Source organism: Gorilla gorilla, chromosome 10 (genome assembly GCF_029281585.2).
Source record: "Gorilla gorilla gorilla isolate KB3781 chromosome 10, NHGRI_mGorGor1-v2.1_pri, whole genome shotgun sequence".
Taxonomy (NCBI): Eukaryota; Metazoa; Chordata; class Mammalia; order Primates; family Hominidae; genus Gorilla; species Gorilla gorilla.
Window position 1 is genome coordinate 112,081,463 of NC_073234.2, and position 16,465 is coordinate 112,097,927.

Consider the following 16,465-nt stretch of genomic DNA (forward strand, 5'->3'; position numbering starts at 1 on the left):
TAAATATTCATAGCCTTTGGTGGTTCAAGATAGGTGAAGACTTGCTATCAGGTATTATGTTTTAGTGTAAATAAGTTCCCAAGCAAAATCCATCAAACATACTAATACAAGCAGTCACCCAAACTATCATGATAGCTGATTTTGTATTCAGGGGAATCCACTATTGCCCTAGGATTTCCAACCAGCATCTTCCAAGAAAGCTCACTCTAAGATGAATGAAGCTTTGTTATCTAGTCAGGTGACAGGGGGCTCCAAAAGGTAGAGACGTGCAGGTAAACAGGGTTCTTTTTTTTTTTTTTTTTTGGAGACGGAGTCTCACGCTATCACCTGGGCTGGAGTGCAGTGGCGATCTCGGCTGGCTGCAACCTCCGCCTCCTGAATTCAAGCGATTCTCCTGCCTCAGCCTCCCAAGTAGCTGGGATTACAGGCATGTGCCACCATGCCTGGCTAATTTTTTGTATTTTTAGTAAAGACGGGGTTTCACTATGTTGGCCAGGCTGGTCTCCAACTCCTGACCTTGTGATCCACCTGCCTCTGCCTCCCAAAGTGTTGGAATTACAGGCGTGAGCCACTGCGCCCAGCCGAAAACAGGGTTCTTGATCAGGGTGTGCTCTGGAAACTGTAGTCTGACGAACCTGACTAATTTCCACACCCCTTTCCTGCAAAGATGATGGAACCTGGACACTTTCTAACCAATGATATGGTTCATTTCACAAATAAAAATTTATTTCTAATGCCTTTAGGCTCTTACAAACTCATATAGACTTTTAGTAATGACATTTTAAGTGCTATGGGATTTATTGCCAACCAGAGTTCTTGGTATGCCAGTTAATGCCCCAGGAGTGTTGATTTATGTTTGAGGTACTTGGCATGCTTTCTGATTTCTTCTAGGATGTAGATTAGATTTCACAGGTATGTGCATATCATACTATGTATAGTGAAGTATTTGAAAGTGAATTCCATAGCCATAGAGTCTGGTTTTTGAATATAGATTGTTGTATATAGCTTCCTGAGTTTTTCTTTTTTTAAAACTGGCTCTCTACCTAAGACCTACCATGAAATTGGCAATAGAATATTTTGCTACCGAGACTTACTATCTAATGCAGGGTTCTAAGAGAAAGTTGGTGGCAGGAGAAAGCCTTCTTTTTTATGCCACACCAGCAGGGGAATGCATGGCCGAGGTTGCTGCACTGCCTAACTCCAGAGGTGCAGCTCACTTTCTGATATATTGTCTTAGGAATGGCCTGTTTGGGAGGAAATGAAAGGACAGTAGTATTTTCTATTTTTCCTTTCAAAAAACATGTACATTCCTACTTCTGCATTGTTCCTTTTGCCATCGACTTTGTCTGAAATGACGTTCTCTGTGTTTCCCCATATAGCTAAATCATGCCCATTCTTTAAGACCCAAATACCTCCTTCTCTAGAAACTTTCCCTGGTTCATTGTATCTCTGATAGTCTTGTCCTTTCTCCAAATTTATGTAGCATTTGTTATCTGAGTTACTCACTTGATCCTTATCACCTACTGTGTTTTCTGGAACTTAATTCTATGTTTTTAATCATGTCATATCTTATTTTTGTACTGTAGATGCTGAAGAATTTTCTACATTTATTAATTCCATAATGAGTGATGAAAATATGTCCAAGACACAAACAGTTTATGACTCAGACTCTCAATCAGGTTCTAGTGCTAAAGAAAAGGACCGAGGAGCAAATTTGTGTGTAATGGATCATTTTATGAAAATCTTTTTATACTGCAGGAGAGCAATGGTAATGCAATCTTTCTTGTTTGCAGTGTAGTAGACATAAATTTCAGCCCACCAACTTGGGCGTTTAAGATACATTGTGTTTATTTTCTTACTATACATAATTTTAGTTGTGACTTTGAGACCTCATCTTGCTGGGTGTATCCTAAGTCACTTTTGAGGTGTACCTGCAGTGATACTGAGGGCATGTGTTGTCCAGTTGTCAGGCAGAGGGGGGAAGCTTCTTTAGTCATTGTCAGCCATCCACCCAGAGCCCAGGTGTTCTTTGTCCCTGTTCATGCAGTTCCTATGAATATGCATGCACCTCTCTGCCGAGACATGGGGTTCTCTCATAATGCAAGGGGTTCCTCTATGGGGACTTGATCTCTCTTGGGGGTACCATAGATCTCTCTTTTCTTTCTAGGACAGGGAAAGATCTTTCTAGGCTCTAAGAGAACCCTGCCCTTGCCCCCGGTCTCCTTCTTCCCATCACTTCCATGTTCTCTCAAATGCTTTTCTTTCTTTTTCTTCTTAAATATTATATGAGACATGATTAAACCCAGAATTGGAATTGTTAGCTACAAAGAAACCAGTTTCTTTTTTTCACAGCAGGAAGGGCATATACTTTAAACTCCTCAAGAGGTAAGGAGAAATCTATCCTTTCTAGATAAGAAAGGAAGACAGGTTCTCATATGCCCCGTGGAGTGGACAGAGTGATTTTTACATAATGTAATGTAAACCTGGATCACCTGCTTTGACCATAAGCATCGAATCCTATCCTGGCCTCCAGCTTCAGGGCCCTGGAAGAGCTGGTCCTGAGCACCTTGCAGAACTCAGCTCCTCTTACTCTTGCTGTTGTTTAGCTCACTCCCATGGGTCAGCAGTCTTGAAAGCACTTAGTTTGTTCCATCCTCAGCCCTCAGTTTCACCTTGCTGTTCCCTGAGCCTCAAATGCTCTTCTCCACCCCACACCCTCACTGCCACTTTCACGTGACTTGTTCAATATTCAGATGTTTGCTCAAATGCTATCTCATCAGAGAGGACTTCTTTCCTGACCACCCTGTCTAAAGCAACCTGTCCTGTAATGCTCTGTCAGGTTCCAACTCATTTCTGCTTTATTTTTCTTTATAAAACTTCTTATTGCTTGAAATTATGTTTTTATATGTCTACTTTTCTAGTGTCCATCTCCCAAAATGAACGTAAGCAGCATGAGGGCAGACCCAGTTTCCCTTGCTCGCTGCTGAATTCCCAGCACCTAGAACAATGGGTTAGCCATGCTGAACCCATGACTCCATTTCCTCATCTGTAAATTGGGTAAAATACTAGTACCTAGTGCACACTTACTTCATGGAAATCTTTGTTAGAAGTAAATGAGATAATGCATATAACAGTGTCTAACTCATGTAAGTGACCCTAACAAATGATGTTAGTTATTTTTACTATTGACACATAATATTTGGAAAAAGATGAAGTTGTTCAGAGATCTGTAACTTTTGGAACTTTGGGATCTTTTAAATTTTGTGTTTGTTATAGGTTCTTGCTCATCGTGGTGGCTATTGGACTCTGCTTCAGAACTGCTGTCGGGCCTTATGGAACTTTACTCAGGAACTACAAATACTTCTTAAACAGGCAGTGGATCTTGATAAAACATTTCCTATTAGCCAAGATGGTTTCCTCTGCACCTCTGTTTTACCATTCTATTTGGGAGCAGAATTACTTATTGACATGTTAATACAACTACAAAATACCAGTTCTATTAAGGTAAAGACACTTTGGTAATTATTTTTATTATATTCAGTTAAAAATATCGTACTGTGCGTCTTGGTATAAGTAGAAACTGTTTTTTTTTTTGATTTCTCATTTGGTTTGTCTACATTTCATTTGCTTCTCATTATAATTTTGTTTACAATATATAACTTGCATTGATGTTAACTAACAATAGCTTAGCCTGACAATTTAGCTTGTTATAGGGAAGGGAAAGTAGCATGAACTGAACTCCAGCCCCTACATAAATTTGCCTTAATGCACTTAATCCTTATAACAATTTTTTGCCAGATAAAGAAATAGATTCCAAGGAAGATCACATAGCTTGAATAAAGATGTGATCGGCTGATCTTTATTCCACCGCTTCTCTGTCCTGTTCTATTATTCTGGTCTGCTAGAATTTACAGCCGTTTAAAATTTATCACACTGTTGTTTAAAGCATGGAAATAAAGTTGAAGTAATATAAATAGAATATAACCTAAACACATTGAAAATTAGTAAACACATACACACGTTGTGCCATGAGGCTTATAACATTTCTAGAGGAAAATATTTAGCAATGGCAGAAAAGACAAAGAGGGTAAATTATTAAGGTTTTTACACTTTATATAAAGTGGTACAATATTAACTCTAAGTGATAAGGATGTATTTAATGATCCCTTGAGTAACTAGTGAAAAAGAGACATAGCTGAAAAGTCAACGAAGTAAAAGGGAAGACTAAGTAATGCTCAATTAACTCAAAAGAAGGCAGGGAAGAAGGAACAAAGGAACAAAAAACATGGGACAAAGAGAAAACAAGTAGAAAACATTCACTCTAACTCAATGATGTCAATAACTGTATTTACTATTAGTGGGTTAAAGATGCCAAATAAAGGGTAGAGATTGTCTGACTGGATAAAAAAGCAAGACACTTGTACCCGTCTACCAAGAGAAGCACTCTGAATATAAAGAAAGAGGTAGATTGAAAATAAAAATATGGAAAGAGATATACCATGAGAACAATAAAGATAAAAAAGCCGATGAGTCTATATTGTTAGACAAGATAATATAAATCAAGGAGCATTATGAGAGATAAAGAGGGACATTTCGTGTTAAGAAGAACCTCAGTTAATCAGGAAGACATGCCAATCATAAATATGTATGTACCTAATAAGAAAAATTCAAAATACATTCTGGACATCCAAAGCTTGAAGAACTTCCTGGATGATAAACACATTGACGTGTCAGGAGGGTGACATGCCCTGATTCCACAGGGAGAGGGCGTGGCAGCTCTGTGCCAGGGACCCTCTCAGACTTCACTCCATGTACCTCTTCACTAGGCTGTTCCTGAGTTTTCTTTACAATAAAACTGTAATTGTAAGTACAGTGCTTTCAGTGAGTTCTATGAGTCATTCTAGTGAATTATCAAATTGAAGGGGCTATGGAAACCCCTGAATTTATACCTGGTCAGTCAGAAGATTAGGTGGCCTGTCACAACTGTGGTACCGTAAACCCAGGTGGAATGGAAACAGAGCATAAGTGCACATGATGTGTTCACTGAGATGGGTCATATGCAGAGTCAAAAATAAGTCTTCAAAAATGTAAGACTGAACTCTTGAAGAGTATGTTCTTTGACCATTACAGAATTAAATTATAAACGGTTTGCCATAATATAGGAAGAAAAATCTCCAAATATCTGGAAATTAAATAATACAATTCCAAATACCCCATGAGTCAAAGAAGAAAATACAAGAGAAATTAGAGAATATTTGAAACTAATAATAACACATCAAAATGTATGGCATTCAAATGAAGCAGGGCATAGATGGAAATTTATAGCTTTCAATGCTTAATAGGAAAGAAAAAACATATAATATCAATTATCTAAATGTTTGTATATAGAAAAAGAAGAGCAAATTAAATCTAAACTAAAGAGAAGAAAGGAAATAATAAAAAGAAATAAAAGAAATCATAAGAGCAGAAATCAATTAGATAAATATAAAGCAAAAACAATAAAGTCAAAATTTGATCTTTTAAATTAAAAATTATTAAATCTAGTATACTCATAGAAATACTGATGAAGAAAAAAAGTGAGAAAAGCACAAGTTACTCATATTAGTAGTGGAGGAGGGATATAACTACAAATCCTATAGATATTAAAAAAGGAAATATGATCAATTTTTGTTAATAAATTTGATCACTTAGGTGAAATGGACATATTTATTGGAAAGCACAACTTAACAATCTGACACAAGAAGAAACAGAAAATATGAATTGCCCTAAATGTACTAACAAACTTGACTTCATAATCAGAAACCTTCACGTAAAGAAAATTCCAGACCCACAATATTTCTTCGGAAAATTTGAGCAAACACACATGGAAGAAATAATACATTTTATACCAATGATTTTTATTTGTAAAAATTTATGGGGTACATGAGAAAATTTGTTATATGCATACAATGGGTTGTGATCAAGCCAGGGTATTCAGGGTGCCCATCACCCAAGTACAGTACATTTTCGTGAAGTATTGCATTTACTCCTTTTATCTTACTGCTCCTTTAACTCACTCACTTGTCTTCATCCTCTCCTCTCACCTCTCACCTGTAACCCCCACCCTTCCCAGTCTTTGCTATCTACCTTTCCACTGTTAACCTCCATATGTTCACATTTTTTAGCTGCCACATATAAGTGAGAGCATACAATATTTGTCTTTTTGTGTCTGGCTCATTTCACTTAATTTTTTTTTTTTTTTTTTTTTTTAAGAAATGAGACCAGCTTAACCCTAACAAATACCAACTGGAAAAGTATGAACTAATATCCCTCATGAACATAGATTTGTCAATTCAGTGAAATCTCAGTGAAAATCCCAATAGGCATTCTTTGGGGTATGAATTGAAATTCATTTTAAAATTTATAAGCAAATGCAAAAAAATGTGAATGGCCAAAAAAAAATTTTTTTAAAAAGAACAAATTGGAGGATTCACTATATATGTGATATCAAGGCTTACTAAAGCTATGGTAATTAGGAGAGTATGATACTGACCTAAAGAGAGAAATATATCAATGGAACAAATAGAATCTGAAAATAGACCCATATATATGGTTTCTTTTTTCCACCAAAGGAGTCAAAGCAGTTCAGAGGTTTCAAAAAGAAATGTCAACTCTAGGACCTAGATTGTTGCATTTAAATACATTTATCACTAAAGGAAACAGGGCTTCTTTGGAAAAAAAAAAAAGCTTGACTACCTTACCTCCTATGTGAACTATATTTGAGGATGACCAAATAGTTGATGAAGAGGAATTTTTCTTTACAAAAGTATCCAGGTAATAAATGAAGAAAGGATGTTGGAATTAGAATTACTAGGTTTCTGTAATTCTTAATGAATGAATTGGAGGATCAAGAGCACCTTATGGAGTACACTTGCCAAAACACAGAAATCTAACTGGAATCAGGTAGAATACTTACATTTATCCCACAATTTGTAGAAAATACAGTGGACAGCAGAACATTTTAAATGAAATTACAGGAATATCCTCAGTAAAATTCAGATTATGGGAACTCTACAGGAAAACAATCTGATTTTTTTAACAAAAAATTTAATAAAGGAGGAGATGAAATCTATAAATTAAAAAAGACAAGAGACATAACCAATTACAATGTTTGGACCTTATTTTAATCTAACTAACACGTACAGTTAAAAAAATCTGTAAGGCAATAAGGGAAATATAAACACTCTTCAGTATAATTATTCAATAATGATTTAAAGGAATTTCTGCTAATTTCTTTTTTTTAGTTAGGATTATAGTATTGTAGTTATGTTTTTGTATAACTAATTTTTATTTTTTAGAGATAAATACTAAAATATTTATAGATTAATTAATATAATTTTGGGGATATAATTCAAAATAATGGGGGAAGTGAGTATGTCCTAAGAGTTGATAATTATTGCAGCTGGTGGTGGGTACATGGGCTTCATTATATTATTTTCCCTACTTTTGTAAGTGTTAGAAATTTTCTTTAATAAAAAGTTTTTTAAAAATCACACATGGCCCATACAAAATCTTCAAAACTTAAAAGAGTCTGGCCTTGGCTGTGCCAGAAACCTCAATCTCCATATGCTATTTTGATCTCCAAATGTCAGTCTTGTTCATTTCTCAGTGTTGTTTATTTCTCAGTGTTGCCAAATTTAGGAGGTCAATAGACACTTCTTCCCCCCCCACCCTTTTGGATTGGGATCAGCTGAGAGATGGGTGCTGAACAAGGCAATTGGGATAAAATATCAGCTTTGTTGGTTTTTTTTTTTGAGACGGAGTTTTGCTCTTGTTGCCCAGGCTGGAGACAATGGCACAATCTCGACTCACCACAACCTCCACCTCCTGGGTTCAAGCGATTCATTCTCCTGCCTCAGCCTCCTGAGTAGCTGAGATTACAGGCATGCGCCACCACACCGAGCTAATTTTGTATTTTTAGTAGAGACAGGGTTTCTCCATGTTGGTCAGGCTGGTCTCAAACTCCCGACCTCAGTTGATCTGCCCTCCTCGGCCTCCCGAAGTGCTGGGATTACAGGCATGAGCCACCATGCCTGGCCCTCAGCTTCATTGTTGATATACACTATATTAGATAATGTAATAACTACAGAGGACTTCCCTGTCCTTCATCCCAGAAATAAGGCATAGGCATGACTAACTGATAGCACATCTGTGCTCCTAGAAGACTTACTGTAGAATCAGTGAATTACAGTGATTGAGCTCATAACATAAATAAAATGTCAACTACTTTTTAAAAGTATGTCCCATGTGCTGGGCACTGTGCTGAGGATGCAAATTCATGTAAGTCACTGGTGCTACACCTGCTATTCTTACCTACACAGCCTGACTTCAGGTGTGCATATTGCATTTCACAGTCCGATGACTTCCAAAGTCTCTTCTAACTTCAAGGACTGCAGCTCTTGTTAGAGGGGATGTTTATCCTCTACTTTTGTTGATACTTCACACCCATGTATATAGGTTACTTTTAGTGGTATTATTGGGATGGGAAGGCTGGACTTGAGTTACCCAACTGTTTTGGGCTATAATCTGGCCCTTATATGGATCTAAGAGGCTTTGTTTTGCCTTAAGAATTTCCAGAGGTATACACAAATGTGTCAGGAACTCACAGGACATGCACACTATTGGTACATAGTAACTCTTTAGGCAAAAAGAGGGTCTCCTTGATGCTTTCCTCCTCCATAGGTGTGACATTCGCATCTAGGAATGGACATATTATTGTATAAATTAACAAATGTAACCAATGTATTAGGGAACTTCATTATGTGTTTATACTAAAGTCCGGTTTTTTCCTAAAAATCTTATCATAATTGATTTTATATCCTTACTTAAATGGATAGTGACTGTATACCAAGAACAATAGACGGTAATCTGTGTTGTCCAATATGGTAAACATTAGCCATATGTGGCTATTTAAATTTAAACTTGAATGAATTAAAATTAAACGAAATTAAAAATTCAGTTGCACTAATCACATTTCAAAAGCTTGGTAGCTGCAGGTTTCTAGTGGCTATAGGGAACGATAATGAACAGCACAAATATGTAGCACGTTTCCATCATCACAGCAAGCTTTACTGGATAATACTGCATCAAATTATCAAGCTTTGACTTGCATAAGAAAAATATTTTTTCTTTTCAGTTGAGTTCTTTTCCATGTTACATTTTTATTACATTCAGTTTTCAGAAAAAATATGCAGTAAAATCTGAAATTACACATTTTTTTTTCACTGTGCTACTTGCAGCCTATTGAAGACAAAGGAGAATTCAGTGTTCCAAGTTGTTATGGGAATATTAAAAATGACAATGGTGGTTCTAGTCTTACCTTTGAGCATCCTTTGGATGATGTAAATGTGGTTGATTTGAAATGGATCCACGACTTTGTATTAAAATCTCTGGAAGTTTTATATCAAGTGGAAAAATGGGAAACACTAGTATCTCTTGCCATTCAGTTCAATACAGTTTCACAGTAAGTACTGCTGTTAAGGGCAATTAAAAGTAGCAGACTTCATTGAAAAAAAAAAGTCTTTTAACTAATGTTTTCTTTTTACTGTATTCTTTACCCCTGTCTAGTGAGAGGTATACAGAACAAGTGACACCACTTCTGGTGTATGCACAGCGCCAGCTTCTGCTGAGAATACAGAAGTTCAAGGGCCCAGATATTACCCAACAACCTTGTGCAAGGTATGAGGCTGAATATGGAGAGAAGGTAAGTTTAAGTTAGTTCTATTATTCATGCTGTTGTGATTTCTAATTAGTCCACATATAAAATACAAAGATTTAGAAGTCAGATAAATCTTATTATTTCTGCTTTAGTATTTCCACTTACTGGCATTTATCATTCAAATCAACAAACATTATTGAGAGCCTGCAGTCAAGGCAAACAGGAACTAAGTCCCTGTCCACAAGAAGTTCATATCAGGCCAAGACTAACTTAGCCATAAAGCACAATGGGGATGGTGTCTAGAGCCCACAATACTTTTTTTTTGTTTTTGTTTTTGTTTTAGACGAAGTCTGACTCTGTCACCTAGGCTGGAGTGCAGTGGTATAATCTCAGCTCACTGCAACCTCCGCCTCTTCCTTAGTGTGTTAATTCAGTCTGTGGCTCTAAGTACATCTCTATGATGATGACTTTTAAAATTACATCTCCACTGTAGATCTTTTTCCTAAATTTTGTGTTGATATATCTAACTGCCTGTATCAGCCAGGGTTCAATCAGGGGAGCAAAACTCGTAAAGACAGGGCTATTTTATCTCTGGAGGGGAAGAAATAAATTCAGTGTCTCCCACTGTGCCCGCACAACATGATTCTGACACCAGATGTGTGGGAATTTCTCCCCACCACTAAGCAGGAAATCAGTTCTGCAGTGGACACCAGCTGGGTGTCTCTCTTTTTTTGAAACAGAGTTTCACTCTTGTTGCCCAGGCTGGAGTGCAATGGCACGGTCTCGGCTCACTGCAGCCTCCGCCTCCCAGGTTCCTGCGTGTCTTTCAATTCAGTTTCTACACAATGTACCTGGAGATAGCATCAGATCCCAGAGGGATCTGAAATTGGGGGGTTCTGCCCCAATTTCCAATGTTGATCTCAACACCTCCTGGGTTCAAGTGATTCTCCTGCCTCAGCCTTCCGAGTAGCTGGGATTACAGGTGACTGCCACCACGCCCGGCTAATTTTTGTATTTTTAGTAGAGACAGGGTTTCACCATGTTGGCCAGGATGGTCTCAAACTGCTGACCTCAAGTGATCCTCCCACCTCAGCCTCCCAAAGTGCTGGGATTACAGGCGTGAGCCACTGTAATCTAGAGCCAACAATACTTTCAGGGGCCCACTAAATGTTTTAATTTCTTTTAAAATAAGAAAAAAATAACTTTCAGGGAAAATAAAATGTTTGAATTTCTACTTTCATATTCTTGTATTTATACCAACACAATTATAAAATATCATTTTTAATATTTTTCAATGGAGAAATAGACTCATGAAGGCAAAAGTACCCAGGGGCCCTTGAAAGTCATGGTATATCTTGAATCAGGCAGAGAAAAGAGATAAGTACATTTTTCCATTGACTAATTTAACAAAGTGCATTGACTACCCAATCAGACCCATTGCATACAGTTGTACTGTGGGTGACCTGCCCAAGGGCCCCTGGCATACGTGGGGCCTGAAATCCAGCCCCTCCTTGCCACACCGGCCTATGTGCTTGAGGTGTTGCATCCAGCCAGCAAGGACTCCATTTTCTTCTTCTCACAAAGGTTCCTTATGGCCCAGTGGTAACCTTGCCTCCTGCATATTCTGTGTTGTGAGAATACAGTTCTGAGTTCCTGTTTCATAAAATTTAATTTCAGAGGGTTGGAAATAGGGCCAGAAAATAAACATGTAAACAGATGAGTAGAAAGACTTATAATCATTATAAGGTCTCTGAAGAAAATAAGTCAACGGACTAGAGATGAACTGGGTGAGAGGTGGTAACTTTAGTGAGGGTGATCTAGAAGACCTCTTGGAGATGATGGCATTTGATGAGAGGGGCCAGCCATACAGTGATCTAGGGAAAGAACATTGCAGCCCAAGAGAAAAAGAATGGCCCATGCCCTGCAGTGGGACAGAAAGAAGGCCTGCATGGCTGAAGTGTAGCAAACAAGGGGCGTGGGAGAAAGAGGAGGCTGCTCCTTCCGAGGATTTTTTGTTGCTTCTTCTTCTCCCCAGTGTCCCAATGTGAGTGTACCCCAAGACTATGTTCTTGGACCCCTTTTCTTCTCCATCCACATACTCTTCCATAGTGAGTTAATTCAATCTATGTGTCTAAGTACCATCTCTATGATGATGAATTTTGTAATTACATCTGCATTCTAGATCTTTCTCCTGAATTTTGTGTTGATATATCTAACTGCCTATATCAGCCAAAGTTCAACCAGAAGAGCAAAACTAGTAAGACAAGTCTATCTTATCTCTGGAGGGGAAAAAATAAACTCAATGTCTCCCATTATGCTCTTACAACATGATTCTGACACCAGATGTGTGGGAATTTCTCCCCACCACTAAGCAAGAAATCAGTTCTGCAGTGGACACCAGCTGGGTGTCTTTCAATGCAATTTCTATACAATCTACGTGGAGATAGCATCAGACCCCAGAGGTTGGGGGCTCTGTTCTGCCTTCCAGTGTTGATCTCAAGCCCCAGGTTGTGACCTGTGCTTCTGACTGACAGGTGACAAATTAGGGTTCCTATGACCCACTCCTTGGGTTCAATTAATTTGCTAGAGTGGCTCACAGAACTCAGAGAAACACTTGCTTACATTCGCCAGTTTATTATAAAGAAAATTACAAAAGATACAGATGAAGAGATACATAGGGTGAGGCAGAGGGGAAGGGGCACAGAGCTTTCATGGATCCACCAGCCTCCGGGAACCTCCACATGTTCAGCTATCCAGAAGCTCCCTAAACCCAGTCCTTTGGGTTTTTTTTTTATGGAGGTTTCATTATGGAAGCACAATTGATTAAATCATTGGCCATTGACGATCAGCTTAACCTTTCACCCCTCTCTTCTTTGCAGAGGTTGGGGAATAGGGCTGAAAGTTCTTATCCTGCCGTGGTCTTTCTGGTGAGCAGCCCCTATCCTGAAGCTACCTAGGGGTTGCCAGCCGTCAATCAACTTATTAGCATACAAAAAGATACCACTTTGGAGATTCCAAGGATTTTAGGAGTTGTATGTCAAGAAACAGGGACAAGACCAAATATATACTTTACAGTATCACATCTGTCTAGCTAGCTAGCTAGCTGGCTATCCATCAAAGGATTTACTACAAGAATTTGGCTTATATGATTGTGGAGGCCAGCTAAGCAAGCTTCAAATCCATAGGGCAGGCAGTCAGGATCATGAGCAGGAAGGAACCCCAGATGAACAGAGGCTGTTACTCATAGGCAGTCAGTGAGGGAAGATCCAGCCAGTAGAGGACAGTTGTAGAAGCAGCTGCTGCTGGTGTTTGAAGTCCTGGAGACTGCGGGCATGTCAGACTCATCTGCTTAGGTCAGGTCCACTGACAGTAATCTCCCTTGTTTAAAGTCAATTTAATTAGTATCTGCAAAATCCCTTCACAGTAGCACCTAGTTTGATGGAATAACTGGGGTGAATTGTGTGTATGCCAGAAAGTAGATGCTTCCCTCTCTTTCCTCCTCATAGTTTAGCCATAACCAAGTTGATCCATTAAAAAATCATCACACTGCCCAATCATCATCATTTCTTAGATGAAGAATACAATTTCTAAATTTAGCATATCTCAAACAAGCCTGTGCTGCTAAGTCTTCTTCAGTCAATGACAAGCCTCCTGTCCTGGCTGCCAGACACCTTGGAGACATCCCTGCCTCCTCTCTTGCTCTCACACCCCACTTCCAACTGGTTACCAAGAGCTCTACCCTCAAAATACAATCCAAATTGGAGCACTGCTCGCTACCTCCAACACTCCCTCTTTAATTACTATAGAATGCACCTCACTATTTGTTTATTATCCAAACCCTTGTTGTATTTGCTTGGGTTAATGCAGTGACTTCCTAATCACCCTGAACCCCACTTTCAGCCTATAATATATTCTTTTTGTTGTTGTTGTTTTGAGATGGAGTCTTAGTCTGTCACCCAGGCTGGAGTGCAGTGGAGCGATCTTGCCTCGCTGCAACCTCTGCCTCCTAGGTTGAAGCGATTTTCATGCCTCAGCTTCCTGAGTACCTGGGATTACAGGTGTGAGCCACCACACCTGGCTGATTTTTGTATTTTTAGTAGAGATGGGGTTTCACCATGTTGACCAGGTTGGTCTTGAACTCCTGACCTCAGGTGATCCACCTGCCTTGGCCTCCCAGAGTGCTGGGATTACAGGTGTGAACCACCACACCCAGCCTGTAATCTATTCTTAATGCATCAGATACAATCACCTTTTAAACCCCAAGTCAGGTTCTGTCACACCTCTGTTTAAAACCCTATGGTGGCTTCCCACCCTATTCAGAGTAAAGTGAACATCTTTATCATGACCTTAATATAACTTATCCTATATAACATATCCCCCGATCTCTCCAGTAACTCCTGTCCTATTACTCCCAGGCAGGTTTTCACCGCACTGTTGTGTGAGCTGTTCCTGTCTCAGGGTCTTTGTATTTGCTGTTGCCCCTGCTTGGAGTGCTGCTCCCCAAACATCCACATTGGATCCCTCACCTTTTCCCAATCTTTGCTAAATTTTACATTCTCTGTGAGGCTATTCCACACTACCATATTTACAACTATGTGCCTTTTTGCTCTATGCCTCTCTAGAGCATTTGCAATTCTTTAATATACTATATAATGTACCACACTATTTGTTTATTATCTGTCTTCTCCCACTAAGATGTTTCACAAGAGTAAGAGTTTTTATTTTGTTCTCTGCTACATCATCCCTTCTTCTTGTAACAGTGTTTGGCACATAATAGGTGTTCAGTAAAGATCCGTTTAATGAAGCTGGAGAAATAGAAAAGACTAGATCAAGTAGGGCGTTATGAAGTTGTGGGAAGAAATTTGTATTTTATTAGGCTGCATTTACTTCTCATTATAAAAGTACTACTCACAAGGGACAATAAAGAAGAAGTGTCTATATCAGACTGGGGTTCCAGGAGGACTGTATTTTGAGTGATAGGTTAGTTCAAGGGATGGGAGTGAAGAAATGAAGAGAAGAGGGTCTTGGGCCCTTAAAATAATTTTTGTCTTTTTAAAACTTTTCTGTTTTCAGATATTTTATTATCTTAGGACTCATATCTGTTAGAAAATAAATTATCAAAATACTACAGAGGAAGTTAGTTCTGAAAAACTTCGCCAGGGAAAATAAAATTGCATTAATTATAAGTAGGGTGGAAAAATCTGCCATTGGGAAAGCAGATTATTTTTTAACTTATATAATGGAAGATATATTTAGACCAGTGAATTTATAGAATATTAGGAAATCATATTCTAATTGCTCTACATAATTTGCCTAACGTTCTTCCAGCTGTGCTGTACAAAAGAAATATGAAAAATTATGGAGCTGCTTTTTTTCATGAAAGTTCTCATGATTAGATGCTATTCTGCCAGCTTTTTTTGTAGCATTGTTATGTATCTCTTTATTCTGATAAATAAAAAATGAGAGAAACATTTCAAGTAAGCGAAATTTTTAACTATAAATACCCGACTAATATTTGTTTTCACCTTTCTTTTTAAAGATAACCTGCCGAAATTTCATTGGGAAGCAGCTTAAGATTAATTCTTCAACCATTGAAGAAACAAGCAACTGCACAGATTTGCTAAAAATGCTTATCTCTTCAGGTCAGAACCAATCTTAGCTTGAACGTTTATTTTCTCTAAATCGAGGTTTGCCATTGTGTTCTGCATGTCAAACCTTCCATAATTAGTATGTTTGTAAAAATGTATTTTGCAGGTTTAGTTGACTAAAAATAATGCATTTGATTTTTGCCATCTTGCTATAAATGTTACTTAAGGGGGATTAAAACACATTTTATTTATTTTTATTTTAAACTTTTAAGTGCAGGGGTCCATGTGCAGGTTTGTTACATAGGTAAACTTGTGTCATGGGGGCTTGTTGTACACATTATTTTATCACCCAGCTGTTAAGCCTAGGACCCATTAGTGATTTTTCCTGATCCTCTCCATCCTCTTCACCCTCTGATAGGCCAGAGTGTGTGTTATTCTCCTCTATGTGTCCATGTGTTCTTATTATTTAGCTCCTACTTATAAGTGAGGACATGTGGTATTTGGTTTTCTGTTCCTGCATTAATTTCCTAAGGATAATGACCTGCAGCTCCATCCATGTTCCTGCCAAGGACATGATCTAATTCTTTTTTATGACTGCATAGTATTCCATGGTGTATATGTCTCACATTTTCTTTATCCAGTCTATCATTGATGGGCACTTAGGTTCATTCCACTTCTTTGCTAATTGCTCTGTATAATTTGTCTAATGTTCTTCCAGCTGTGCTCTACCAAGAACGTATGTGTGTGTGTGTGTGTGTGTGTGTCTTTATAATAGAACAATTTATATTCCTTTGGATATATATATATATATATATATATATATATATATATATATATATATGTATATCCCATAATGGGATTGCTAGGTCAAATGGTATTTCTGTTTTTAGGTCTTTCAGGAATTGCATCACTGTTTTCCACAATGGTTGAACTAATTTACACTCCCACTAACAATGTATAAGCGTTCCTTTTTCTCCACAACCTTGCCAGCATCTGTTGTTTTTTTACTTTTTACTAGCAGACATTCTGACTGGTGTGAGATGGTATCTCATTGTTGTTTATATTTGCATTTCTCCAATGATCAGTGATACTGAGCTTTTTTTCATATGATTGTTGGCCACATGTATGTTTTTTTTTTTTTGAGAACTCTCTGTTCATGTCTTTTGCCCACTTTTTAATG

The 16,465-nt window shown here is 38.0% G+C and overlaps 1 protein-coding gene across 1 annotated transcript in view; it reads left to right on the plus strand.

Moving 5' to 3' along the window:
- The window catches only part of CFAP54 (cilia and flagella associated protein 54), a 372,948-nt gene that overhangs the window by 163,787 nt on the left and 192,696 nt on the right, over positions 1-16,465 (plus strand). The window contains exons 35-39 of the mRNA XM_055357441.2: positions 1,587-1,768; positions 3,277-3,504; positions 9,279-9,502; positions 9,607-9,742; positions 15,237-15,339. Of these exons, the coding sequence (XP_055213416.1) occupies positions 1,587-1,768; positions 3,277-3,504; positions 9,279-9,502; positions 9,607-9,742; positions 15,237-15,339 (873 nt within the window). The remainder of the gene's footprint in view (positions 1-1,586; positions 1,769-3,276; positions 3,505-9,278; positions 9,503-9,606; positions 9,743-15,236; positions 15,340-16,465) is intronic.